Below are 13,345 nucleotides of genomic sequence, written 5' to 3'. Positions count from 1 at the left end.
TACTTAAATTTTCAAAAAAATTTAAGTGGCAAAATATACATAAAACAGAGATATTTTGCTATATAGTTTAAAATAGAAGCATTTTCCTACATAGTTTTAAAATAAGGGTATTTACTCATTTTACCCCACATTTTACTATAATTTGCGAGTGATGTAACAAGGGTGACTTGATGCATTTAGGGGCCTAAGATGAAAAAATGAACTAAGACCTTCTATATATTTAAAAATTACTTTAAAAAAAAAATTTAATTCTGCTTAAATTTTATTATCTTGTTTTAGATGTAAAATTACTAATTAACATAAACTACCTAGAATTTTTTTTTTGAAAAAGTCAATAATAAAAAAAAAAAACAAAACTTTTCACACCTGTTGATGTGACAGATTAATAGTGGTAAGTAAAAAAGTGATGTTAGTGTTGGACCTAGATGAGAATTAATAAAAATTTACCAACTTAACTGTTATGAAAAATATTGTGAATTTTTTTTTTTTTTTTTTTGTATTGCTCTTTTTTTTTTAGAAGTGCTAAATTTATAACATTTTCACAACAAATCCTAAGTGTTATGTTACTAGTTCTAATTTGAACTTTCCACTGAAATTATTTTTTTAACCACCAATAACAGTCAATAACAACCTACCACTTAGAATTTATTGTAAAAAATGTTATGAACATAGAAATTCTCTTTTGATAAAAAATAGAACGCACTAATCCACGACCTGCAAATTTTCCAAAACCAAACTAAATAGAATTGTTACTTTCCCAAAATGCTTGCTGAAAATCAAAGAAAGAAAGTCCATTTTCCCACATAGTTTGTCAGTCAAACCAACGATTCTCTTCTCAAAGTAATAGAGAAATATTTTTCTAGTTAGACACTTCTATCAATGCAATGAAAGAACCATCCCTTCCTATTTGTTTGTCTTGTCAGATAGAAAGAAATTTAGACCCCAAAGAGCCTTTCTTTACTACTTTAGGGGTGGGGGTTAAGGTGGGTGCCCAACATAAAAGGAACGAGGGGAAAAATCGATGAGAAATCCATAACAAAAAATTGTGAATAAAAAAGTGTGACAAAAATTCTCAACCCAAGATGTTAGAAGGTGCAAAATCAATGGGTGCCGAAGCTGCTACAATTGCTTCGGCGGGAGCTGTTGTTGTTATAGGAAACTTGTTCAGTTCTTTGATCCATTCTCTGGCGCAAAGTTCATCATTGGCTAAACAATTATTTGGTTATGCCATTTTGGGAATTGCTCTAACCAAAGCTATTGCATCGTTTGCCTCAATGATGGCCTTTTTTATTTCATTTGTATTCTGATCAAAGAAAGAAGGTTGAACTTTCATAAAGTAAGCACATCTTTCACATAAGAAAATGAAGGTGGGCTTGGTTACGATCTTGATTATTTTATTTTTTGGCTAATATTTGAGTTTAATTAATACTATTACAGCGAAAGAAATAGCCCTATTAGTTATAATTAGGGTTTTATTTATTTATTTATTTATTTTTACTTGGGGCCTTAGGCGATTGCCTCTCTTGCTTATATGATAGAGCCGGCTGTGAATGTAATCTAACAAGTTGACAAATATGTACATTATAATAATATAAAGTGTTTGGCAAAGTGCGTGTCGTTCACTGATTAATTGATTCCCTTAATTTTCTTCTTAATTAAAAAAAAAAAAAAAAAAAAAAAAAAAAAAAAAAAAACCCCAATTCTGCCATCGATGACAAGCTTGTGAAATAGTGACTTGCAGCCAGAACAAAAGACGCGCTATTGCCTATAGAGAATAGCTGTTTATACTTTGTAGTCGCAACTTGCCTTCAAGCTTGAATGAGTTTGCTGCCGTCTAAAATCACATGCTGTTAGCGTACTGGCATTACTAGACAATGTCTTTCTGGCTTATGATTATGATAGTTTCCTATAATTTCTTGTGTAGGACATCGATCTAGTAAATGAAGTGAAAACGATGTTAGCAAGTTTTAGCATCACATACACAAAAACTTGTATTGAATTATACAAAATTTGCATGGCCACGACTTTGGTGTGTGTTTTATTAGTTGGTACATGTCACATTTTTCAAATTATAGATCGATGTAGCATTTTGCTTTTATTATGTAGAATTTTTCAAATTATAAGCCAATGTTTACACTATATAGACTTAGTTTGGATAGCGTTTTTTAGTGGGCCTTGTACGTTTGTGTTTAATTTCTGTGGCTCCCATACACTGTTCACGGACCCACAAGTATTTTTTCAGCAAAAACAACTTTAAAACTGGATCCCACGTCACTATTTACACATTTAAAAATTATTTTGTTACAGCGTTTTTAATTTTCAATAATAAACGGTATCCAAATAGACCCACAGTCCTCATAAACAATTAATAATCCACAACAGCCAAAAATAAGAAAAAGAAGCGTTTGCAGAGTGCTTGAGAATAGAATAGAGCCAGTTTCATAGAAAATGAAACGAGAATGACACAAGTATACTGGTTCGATTCGAGATTTTAGAGAAGGAGCTCAATCTATCATAAACTCTCTTTTATTTGGTTTTCTTAAAAGAACGTAAAGAAAGGAAAACTACAATGAAGCACTACATTTATTCGCACAACAAATTAATATAACAAAACCACAACAAACAATTTCAAACTAGCATGGTACCAAAACCATGAAATTTAATCCATCAAATTAAAGAAAGAACGAAAAAAAAGGATTCTAGCTATTCACTACTGCACATTGCTTCCTAATCTCACCGGTTGACCCGGTCTTAACATTGATACGACCCATTTTCTCCATGGACTTGGCAAATTCATCATAGAAATTTTGAATTGGTCCTTGAAGTAGTTGGGTGACGAAAGTCCTAGTTGTGGGGTTAGTAGCTAAAGCAGTATCGGATTCGAGCAGACCTCGTCTTTTAAGTAGAAGTGAGTAGTAGCTAAGGTCAAATGTTTTGCGACTTCCAGGGTCCATCTCAACTATTGTGGTATTATCATTAGGATTTGTACACTTTTTTGCCTTGAGATTGGCAGCATATTCAGGGTCTAGAGCTGGGTCCTGATCACCCACACCAGTGAAATTATACAGGCGGTATGAAAATGATGAACAATGAGACATACCAATGGTGTGAGCACCTGAAAAAAATTGATTAATATGATGTATTAGTATCAATATAGATTAATTTAGTATATGACAGAAACAAGTGCTAGGAAATTACAATGCTTAGCTTACCTGAGAGCAAGACCAGGTCAGTTAAGTTAAGACCCCGGTTGGAAAATAGTGTCTGGAGAGTGGATAAGTTTCCATTAAAAGGTGGGATGTTGCTAAAGGCTTCTGACCCATTAGAGATTGTCCCATCTCTTCGACCAGTTGGGACTCTCCAAAATGGACCTCCCTGTCCAACGCATAACATAGAAACTAGTAAAAATGGTCTATTCCCTTACTCATAAAAAGAAAGATTATGGTTTTATTTTTTTAAAACACCATCATTCTTTATCAAAACGGCACTTTTATTTCTTCAAATTTGTGGAAGAATGTCACTCTCGAGTTTTGTATAAATGCAACAACTAAGTTCATATTCTCTCAAATTGTGATTTTACTAACAATATATTCCATTTTTATGAAAGATTCTTATCCAAATTATGGACGAAATAACTCTTCACCTTTAATATTTATGGATGAATGACAGTCCTTTCTTAAGGCATGTATAAATTAATATGATTTTTTTTAAAGTATATTTTTTCAATGGAAACTTTAATGTTACATTTATACAAACCTCAAGAGGAAAGTGTCATCTCATGAAACATTTAGAGGGTGTTATCTTGTAAAATCTCAAGTGTGTAATTACCCTATTAGTTTTTCTAAAGACAATGGTAGAGCCATGATTTCAGTTTAAGGAAACCAAGATTGAAACTAAAATTAATCTAAAAAATATTAATAACAAAATAAATATATTTCATAGTATTAAAATATAGAAAACAAAAGTTTTTTTTTTTCACAAGTATATATCTTTTTTTTTTAATTTTTTTTATACAAAAAAAGCCCCGAAGGATGTATAATTATTCAATCATACGAAGATCATTATTGTAAACACTAAGGATATAAGTATATATCTTGTGAAATTTTTTTTCACAAGTATATATCACAATTGATTACAAGTATATGTTTCAAAAATAATAAATCTAATAGTTTTTTTCACAAAATCTTTTACAATCACTTTAGTGGCAAGTTGTAAATGATAAACAATAAAATGATTGAATGATTGGTCCAAATAAGATTAATATCAACTTAACAACTCAATAGATGTAAAATTTTTTTTGTCAACTTTTATGAAATTTGTTGTAAAAAAATTTGTGTAGATAAGATAACATTATTTATCTTTGAATTGGGCGGAGAGAGGTAAACCGTTAAAGCAGTAAAAACGTGTCAAAGCACAAAACTATGAGGTTGAAGTGGGACCCATTAAACTTTAATGTAGTTGTGAAAGGACGAAAATATATTTTGTATTTATATGAACATATGGTTGCTCTGATATATGTAAGGCGGCAAATCGGCCCTCAAACATGGTTGCCTGACATTATTTTGGGGAGGTACCCCTCGCCACCCTTTAGATTTTTTATATATGGTTGCGTGACATATATCAGAGCAAAATTGTTTATTACCCTTTAGATATTGTGTGTTTATATATATATATATATATATATATATATTAAAAAAAATATATATATCAGTTTTTGGGCTCTCGCCACCCTTGGCTCTTCCGTTGGCTAAAGACACAAATTTTTTTTTTTTTCTTCTATAAATTTAATAATTGTAGAGTTGGTCAACTGTGAGTAGTACACAGTAGACATAGCTGAGTTGATCATGGTTGATCAACTCAGAAATTATAAAATTTGCAGTGAAAAAGTTATGTATATATGCAGGATAGAGCTAGAATAAAATTGTTTTGAGTTCTCACTGTGGCTACAATAGAATCTCTTGCAACCAAAGCAACGATATCTGCACAAGAAACTATGCCAGGACATTCAGCTTCAACTAGGCTCTTCACTCTGTCAATGAAGTCAAAACCTCTGACTGTCAGATTTGGAGTAGCATCCTTTTCCGCTTGGTTATTTGAGGTTGAGTTCAGAAGCAAAGATGCATCACACCCCTGAATAAGAGGCAAAAACATGAACTTCTCTGTTAGTAACTACAACCAAAAGAGGCAATATCTTTACATTCATATATACTAAAACACTCATGAAGAATAAGCTAAGAAAGGCAGTGTGGAAAAAAAGTTCATGTGAGAAGATAAAAGAGTTGACACAAACCCTGACAAAGCAGTCATGGAAGTGCATCCTTAAGAAGGCAGCTGCCAATGATGGAGCATTGTGGATGTGCTGGTTAACAAAGTCTTGAATAATCTTCTCAGCTTTTGGGCAGTTCTTAGAGTAAAAACCCAACTGCAGTTGAGCTTGTGTTGAACCTAGAAATCCTAAAAGAACTAAGATTGCTTTCCCAAAACATCTTATCCACCCCATTTTCAAGTCTGAGTTACTATATTTGGAAACGATGTATGTCAAAAGAACTTCTTTAGAGGAGAGGAAGCAAAAATGTACTTATAATTTGGAAACCATAAGGTGCTAAGGGGGAGATTTATAACCTTTAGCTACAGGGCCTGTGGCCCACAGCCTATAGATGAGAAGCAAGTTGAACAAAGTCGATTCACCTAGTTAACCAACATGTGGTTAGGCAAAACTTTATCATACTTTATATACAATTAGTATGTAACCGTACTAATTATACACGGGAATGATGAATTGTAGTGATACTATTGATGTTAGTTTGAGTTATTAAACATGTAGGACATAATTCGACCAAGACATTTGGAGATATTAAAATAGTTTTTCCTTACAATTTTCATTTACGCCATATTTCTCATTACATTACTATTACATATAATTTTGAAGATTATTATTGGATACTACAAATATAATATCAATTCACAATTATTGTCAATGAAATTCTACCAACTATAACACAAAATAAAATAATAAATTGGCTAAATAGTATCTCCTAAATTGAATTGGAATAGGTGCATGAGATCATTCATTTCAATTACAGTTTGTTACATTCAATATCTTTTCATACAAATTATCTTAATAGAAACATTACAAAAAAATGCTCATTAGTTTACAGAAAAAAAAACAGCAAAAAATCTAAACAATTTAATTTATATGGAAAGCTAACAAAAGCAAAATCTAATTTTGATTCTAATTGAATTTTCTCTAGACATTTTTTTATTTGAGAAACAAATTTTCTCTAGACTTTGGTTTTAAAAAAGTTGGTTTTAAAAAGTTAATATATATATTACATAGTTAGTAATGAACCATACATAATTATGGTATATTACATAAATGACTTATAAACTTAAGTTGTTTTTAGTCATACACAAAAAAAAGTTCATAAATATAAAATCATTCAATTTTTTTTTTAATGATTTATTTATACTGGACTCTTCCTTTTTTACACTAAACTAACTCATTTGGCATAAAATTTAAAAAAAATTAGATTATATGAGACACATGGTGCAAAATTAGTTTAATTAAAATCCAATTGTTGCATTGAATTAACTCACTTGACACAAATATTTAAAAACTTAAATTAGATAGAACACGTGACGCAAAATAAGACTCTAATTGAATTTAAATTTGAAATCTAACCGAATTTTCTTTTAATTTTACCTATTATTATATATATAGATTGACTAGTAAATAATATGATTTGTTAGGGCTGCCCCCTTATACGACCAGAATAGTAAGTTCCTAAGTTAGGGCCTTAAGGCATGTATTGATTGAATATATATTTTTTCTAAACGGTAACGTGTAAAATTAGAAATCATTGGTTGCTTTAGGTATAGTTTATGACATGAATTTGAATGTATATAATAGGGACAATTTTTTAACAATTTTACCGGTGGCTAGCATAAGAACATGGGTTTGGTAGATAAAGCAAATTAGCATATGGCTCCAAGGAATAAAATTTATATACATTTTCTACCAAAAAAATTTATATACACAAAGACAAAAAAGAGAGAAAAAATAAAAATGTACTCACTCGCTCCTACAACTGATGAGCTGTCTACTTTCCTAATCTATTATATTGGGTACCTTCTGCCACCCATATGGTATGCTGACATAGAATAGACAATTAAGAAATTAAAAAGTGTGACACATAACGAATAAGGTGTGTTAATTAAGAATTGGTCTTTGGCATTTTTTTTTTTTTTTTTTTTTTTTTTGAAGGGAATGAATTCTTTTTACATGAGCACGCCTCTACTATAAAATCAGAAAGAAGAAAGGGATTTTAGAAGGAACCAAGCAACGCTAAAGGGGGTAAAAGTTACGATTTCTACAAAATATATCCTATAATTTGTTAGGAGCGTCAAGGAATATTTCGAGGAATCCAAAATTTAAAGCATTTGGACAAGAACAACAATTCTATGTTGAAATAACAAGGGAAGGGTGGGTCTACAGTCCTTTACTAAAAGAACAATTCTGTGTTGAAAAACCAAGGGAAAGTGAGAGAGAGGAGGGGGGGGGGGGGGTGGGGGTTCTACAGTCCTTTATTTCTCTGTTTACGTAACGGAAAAATACTTGTACGATCCATCTACTGTCCATTCGATTTAAAAACAGCTTCAATGGATGTGACAAGGTTTGGATTATGAAACTTTTGAATAGTTATTAAAAACTACCCCAAAAAAAAAATAATAAAACACCGGAAGAGTTAACAGCCGCCCACCTAAGCCCATCTCCTTGAGAAAAAAACAGTATCTCTACTAATTAAGGTCCCGTTTAGTACGTAAATTTAAACACATGCTTTCAGTTATTATACGTATTTTCACACACTTTTTCATCCACATATATTTTTAAAAAAAACTAAAAACTGTTATTTAAACACACATACCAAACGGACCCTAAGAATTTAAGACACATTCTTTACTTTTTTTTTTTTTTTTTGAGAAATAATTACAACATGCTGCTAACCCCGCAGCTTGAACCCTTTTCCCCCTAGACCCCCAAGCACTATGTGCATGGGGAGGTGCCAATTCAGCTACAAGGCTTTTCTTTACTTTGTTTCCTACTATATAATGAAGTTTAAGACATTAAGCCAAATTCAGCATGAATAATTGTAAAACTAGCTACTACAAAATGCTTAGAAATTAGTAATGGTAATAAATGTGATTAATGTCACTTCTATAATCAATGAATAGCTCTTAGCTCTTGGTATTTCTCAAAAAAAAAAAGAAAAAAGAAAAGAAAAGTGAATAGCTCTTAGTGTATTTATTACAAACTATTTTACAATATTTTTATAAATGTTTGATGTGACCAATTTTTACTAGTTCTTATTTGAGTCTACCACTAATATTATTTTTTTTCACTTATCAATAACAACTCGCTACATCAGCAATTTGTAAAATATATTATAAAATAGTTTGTATCTCTAGCATTTTCCTTATTGAAAATATAAAAAACTAAAAAAAAAAAATCATTTGTTTTTTTTTTCTTCTATTTTTTATAAAACGTTTCTTAAAATAATTCCTAAACCAATACTTTTAAGGTATTTGTTAACATTTTTCTTATTTAATTACCTTTATCTTTATGTGATTGGTGACGCATAAATCATTAAGATTTAAGTATTCGAGCATGGCTCATTCAACCTAGGAGCTAAATTGTGAGTTCTAGTTAGCTCATTTGATAAAGTTTTTGATAGTTGAATAAAAAATATTGGGTTTAATTCCCGCTTACACCAAAAACTGATTAGTATCTTGATTTGATGATAAAGAGCTATCATCAAAAGTGGACACTATAAGTTAAAATTATCTCAACCAAAAAAACAAAAAAAAACACCTAGGAGCTAAAATTTTACTGTGTACTTACTTTCATTGCAGTCGGGTCAAAACATATCCGATAGTGTGCATGCGGTCAAAATAATTCACTTCTTCATTCCTACCAAGTCAAAAAGAAAATTTGATTTGAATTTTGAACATGTTGGGCTCATTTTCAATGTGCATTGCTTACCGCTCAGACTGTTGATTCACTTGATTGTCCCTTAGCTGATATAGAATGAAACTTTTTTGCAATGATTTCTTGGAACAACTCCTTAAATTTTGGAAACTAGGGATAGGGACGGGGTACCTAACTTGTGGGGGTGTGCTCTATTTTAAAGTGTACTACTATTCCTTTCTACTATTCCTAATTATCAAAAGAAGTTCCTATTGAATTGTTTTTCAATAATGGAGGGTCCAGCATGAAAATTCCTTGAGGAAAGTTTATAAGAGGTGGTGACAAGAAAGCAAATAGCAGAATCACAAAAGAAAAAGGCATTATATATGCCAGCAATTAATGGTTATTCAAAGCTTGCTTTTATCATTGTGGGGCTGTCATTCTTTAATTTAAAAACCATAAGGGGACCCTGGGAATTGGAAGATTGCCTTTCTTTTTTGGTTCGTCCTTTTCTTTTGAAGTCAGAAAATAATCACTTTGCAATAAGATCTGACCATTGACACTAGTACAAAGGACCATGTTGGATCCTTGGTGATAAAGTAACAAAAATTCCTCTTGCGTGTGCATTATTGCCATGCAGTTGTATTTTTTAGATAGAGATTCACCTATATGTTCCTAATGCGTAATGGCGGCTATGTAGTTTGAAAACCATTTCATATCAACTAAATTAAGTTCCTTCTGAAAATATTGCCGCGATAATTGAAGCAAAAACAAAATGCTAAAATATATAATTCAACCTATTCAAAAACTCTAAAGCATAAAGGTTAAAAGGAGGTTGGACTATCCAAATTGTCTCTGACACTTGTTTCCCCTTCAAATCGGGCTGGAGATTTCACAGGCAACAATTGTTTACCTAAAAAGAATAAGAATTAAAGTTGCTTTATTACGGTTATTTAAAGTGACATATGGTGCTAAAAACAAAACACAAAACAAAAAATAAAAATGACAAATCAAAATGGTACTTGATTTTAAAAATTGTCTTGAGTGATCTTATCTTATCTGTGTGGAAACAGTAAAATACTAAAATCTCTAGCGAAGGTAGAACCTCCCTCCAGACTCCAAGTGTTAATAATTTTCACCAAATGATTTGACTCTTTCTACCTAGGGTCCATCTCAATGTGGTGCTGTACCTAGCTAGTCTTAAAAGCCTTAAATGTCTTCTTCAGCCAATTCATTTGGACTGGATCCAATCCAATGCCAGTGCCACCTTTGCCAGAGAAATTGTGCGCAATCAATGTTTGAAGACAGAAGCAGGAAAAGAGTTTCTTCAGCCAATTCATTTGGACTGGATCCAATCCAATGTAGCGTCAGTGCCACCTTTGCCAGAGAAATTGTGCACAATCAATGTTTGAAGACAAAAGCAGTAAAAGAGTTTCAAATGGCGTGTGATCCTGATCTTGGCAAAAATAACACAACTTATAGAACTCCATAATAACACTTGGAAAGTTTTTTTTATCAAAAAAAAAAAAAACACTTGGAAAATTTTAACACAAATACCAAGTTACCTAATAGAATCACAAGGTTTTCTTTTATTTTTTATTTTTTATGCTTAATTTAGTAAATTATTACAGTAATTCTCCTAAAAGTTTTAATTCGTAAAAAAAAAATCATTTAATTATAATTCTAACTGTACTAAAATTTGCTTTTAATAGTGTTGATAGGTTGGTAGTAAGAGCTGGCATATTTGTTTGGCATCAATAATTGATACTATCCCATGTTGTTGTCCAGTGGGAAACCTCCAAACGTGCTCCACTGATCTGAAATAAATTTCTGTTTACGTGATCAACATTCATTTCACAAAATTTTGGGAGAAAGACAAAACCTCTTTAAGGTTTTTCTCTAAAACATATGGAAGTTAAGTCTCAAGAGTATTAATGTCTCAAATATGGAAGTTAAGTGAAGTTGTAATACACTTAAACTTCTCTAAAAACATGGAAGTTTAGTATATTACAACCTTTAATCCCCTCGGTTTTTTAGCGTAACACAAACCACCTCTTGTAATGTTGTTTTATGTGAAAATGCAATTCTAAGTTTTTACATAAAACAAAATTACATTGAGTTTTGTCTTACACTTAAGAATCTCGACAGTTTAGTGTGAACCAATCAAATTGTTTATGCATTAAAAAAAAAAAAAAAACCATAGGGAAGTTAAGTTTTACAAGCAAAATTTCAACTTGCGGGGGGGGGGGGGGGGGTTGGGGGGGGGGGGGGGGGGGGGGCAGCACAGAAGTGAATGTTTTGTGTTTCGTGAATGTTTCGTGTACTTTTCCCTAAAATTTATGTTGGACAATTTGTTTCGGCATCACAAACTCCCAAAGGTCCAAATCTATGGTGTTTCCACAAGACACAACGTTAGAACATCCATCATTCATTCTCAGCTTGATTGCCCTTTTTGTGATTCAATAGAAAAGAACCGTCACATCCCTGCAAACAGAACTAGACAGTAACTTCTAAGAAATTTCCCATAGTCTTTGTCTCTTTGATTTATGACAGGTCTCAACCATTATAAAAGAGAGTGAGAGAGAAGAACACTAATTTTAATCATGAATGGTCATTATTGACAATATATGTGTTAAATATTAGCATTGATACACTATGTTGAATATGCTAGTATAGATGCGGAAGCGAAAGTATAAAGTATAGAATACAGTAACACATGAGAGTTACGTGGTTTAGCCTAACGGCTTAAATCCACGGAGGAAACCCTAAAGGGTTACATCAATAATATATTAGAGTGTAGTACAAATCCTGTGTTACAATGAATTATAACATGTGTATATATAATAGACTAAACCCTAGACTAATAGACTTCTAGTACAAGTAGGAGACTTGGCTTGCACACAAAGTAGAATTAGGCTTGGGCCTATGCTAATGGGCTAATATATCTCTAACACCCCCTCTCAAACTCAAGATGGAAACTTGATGAAATCTTGAGATTTGATAAGGTTGAGAAGATCCCTTGAATGAAGTTTGGTTCTGTGACGGTAGTTTGAGGAAGGCAATGGTCTTGTAGTGTTGATGCGACTTCGAACGGTGGCTTGACTGTACCGAAGAGTTTTGACGACAGCAGTAGGAAGCCAAAGAAGATGAATGCAGCGAAAAAAAAACACCGAGGAAGACAAAGATTGCTCTTAAATATACCGTAAGGACAGAAAACCATGACCACAGAAAGGTGGCTCTGATACCATGTTAAATATTAGCATTGATACACCATGTTGAATATGCTAGTATAGATGTGGAAGCGAAAGCATAAAGTATAGAATACAGTAACACACGAGAGTTACGTGGTTCAGCCTAACGGCTTACATCCACGGAGGAAATCCTAAAGGACTACATCAATAATATATTAGAATGTAGTACAAATCCTGTGTTACAATGAATTATAACATGTGTATATATAATAGACTAAACCCTAGACTAATAGACTTCTAGTACAAGTAGGAGACTTGGCTTGCACACAAAGTAAAATTAGGCTTGGGCCTATGCTAATGGGCTAATATATCTCTAACAATATGGATCGCTTGTTATTTGGTTATCAATGACTACCAATAATGATTTAATGTATTACCTATCTTTTTTTTACCAAATTTTACACATGATGTGTCTTTTTTTTTTTTTTTTTTTGCTGAATAAACATCTTTATTTCACAAAAGGAAACCATGACTGGTACAGCATGGAACTCATGGGCCTTTGCCCATCTCTTTCCAAAACTTGAGCCACTAACAAGATGGATTAGAGATGGAGACAGGCCCTGAGTTGTTACAAAAAGCAACCCAGAGGGCTAACAAATGAGCCGAGGAATTACCCTTTCTTTTCACAAAAGAAAAAGAAACATCATCAAACAGACTACAAAGAGCTAAAATATTTTGCAATATTACATCAATAGTCCATTCAGATGATGACTTTTTGTCTTTAAGAGGTTCAATAACATTCCAAGCATCACCTTCTATTATAACTTTTTTGAACCCAGCATCAATTGCTTTATTAACTGCTGCATAGGCCGCTTTAGCTTCACCCCACAGGGGGCTTCCCGAGTCCAAAATGTCAGTCCAAGCCAAAACAACTCTGCCATGATTGTCTCTGCCCACCATTACAACTGAAGTTTTATTCTCTCTTATGGCAGCATCAGAATTTAATTTCACCCAACCAGCAGGAGGAGGGATCCAACTAGACTCAATCAATTCTAGTTTTTCCCCACGAACTTCTTACCAAGCGGCTTTTTGTTCGTTAAAAGAGCTCTGAATTTTCCTAGCTAGATCTACCACCGAACCAATATCTTCACCCAATCTAGCCTTATTTCTCTGCATCCAAATCCTGTCA

General features: G+C 32.4%; 3 protein-coding genes across 3 annotated transcripts; 1 reads left to right on the top strand and 2 right to left on the bottom strand.

The window, feature by feature from the left end:
- The first annotated feature begins 1,055 nt into the window (after positions 1–1,055).
- LOC126692808 (ATP synthase subunit 9, mitochondrial-like) lies at positions 1,056–1,307 on the top strand. The gene has a single exon (XM_050388576.1). It carries the CDS (start codon positions 1,083–1,085, stop codon positions 1,305–1,307), a length of 225 nt encoding a protein of 74 aa, XP_050244533.1. The 5' UTR covers positions 1,056–1,082.
- Positions 1,308–2,510: 1,203 nt separating this feature from the next.
- LOC126692806 (peroxidase 3-like) lies at positions 2,511–5,593 on the bottom strand. The gene is made up of 4 exons (XM_050388574.1): positions 5,291–5,593; positions 4,939–5,130; positions 3,213–3,375; positions 2,511–3,115 (listed from the first exon to the last, which is right to left on the bottom strand). Exons 1-4 carry the CDS (start codon positions 5,498–5,500, stop codon positions 2,700–2,702), a joined length of 981 nt encoding a protein of 326 aa, XP_050244531.1. The 5' UTR covers positions 5,501–5,593; the 3' UTR covers positions 2,511–2,699.
- A 7,151-nt stretch (positions 5,594–12,744) lies between these two features.
- LOC126691180 (uncharacterized) lies at positions 12,745–13,116 on the bottom strand. Its single transcript, XM_050386244.1, has one exon. The coding sequence runs from the start codon at positions 13,114–13,116 to the stop codon at positions 12,745–12,747; it is 372 nt and encodes a 123-aa protein (XP_050242201.1).
- Positions 13,117–13,345: the final 229 nt, after the last annotated feature.

The sequence above is a fragment of the Quercus robur genome, chromosome 7, assembly GCF_932294415.1.
Source record: "Quercus robur chromosome 7, dhQueRobu3.1, whole genome shotgun sequence".
Taxonomy (NCBI): Eukaryota; Viridiplantae; Streptophyta; class Magnoliopsida; order Fagales; family Fagaceae; genus Quercus; species Quercus robur.
This window is presented reverse-complemented; position numbering and strand designations above follow the sequence as displayed.

Excerpts from the sequence above, each read along its gene's own strand:
- LOC126692808 (XM_050388576.1), top strand. The coding sequence starts at position 1,083 with ATGTTAGAAGGTGCAAAATCAATGGGTGCCGAAGCTGCTACAATTGCT.
- LOC126692806 (XM_050388574.1), bottom strand. The coding sequence starts at position 5,500 with ATGGGGTGGATAAGATGTTTTGGGAAAGCAATCTTAGTTCTTTTAGGA. Across the intron at positions 3,376-4,938 it reads GAGATTCTATTGTAGCCACA|GGAGGTCCATTTTGGAGAGT; the intron begins GTGAGAACTCAA and ends TGCGTTGGACAG. Across the intron at positions 3,116-3,212 it reads TGACCTGGTCTTGCTCTCAG|GTGCTCACACCATTGGTATG; the intron begins GTAAGCTAAGCA and ends AATTTTTTTCAG.
- LOC126691180 (XM_050386244.1), bottom strand. The coding sequence starts at position 13,116 with ATGGTGGGCAGAGACAATCATGGCAGAGTTGTTTTGGCTTGGACTGAC.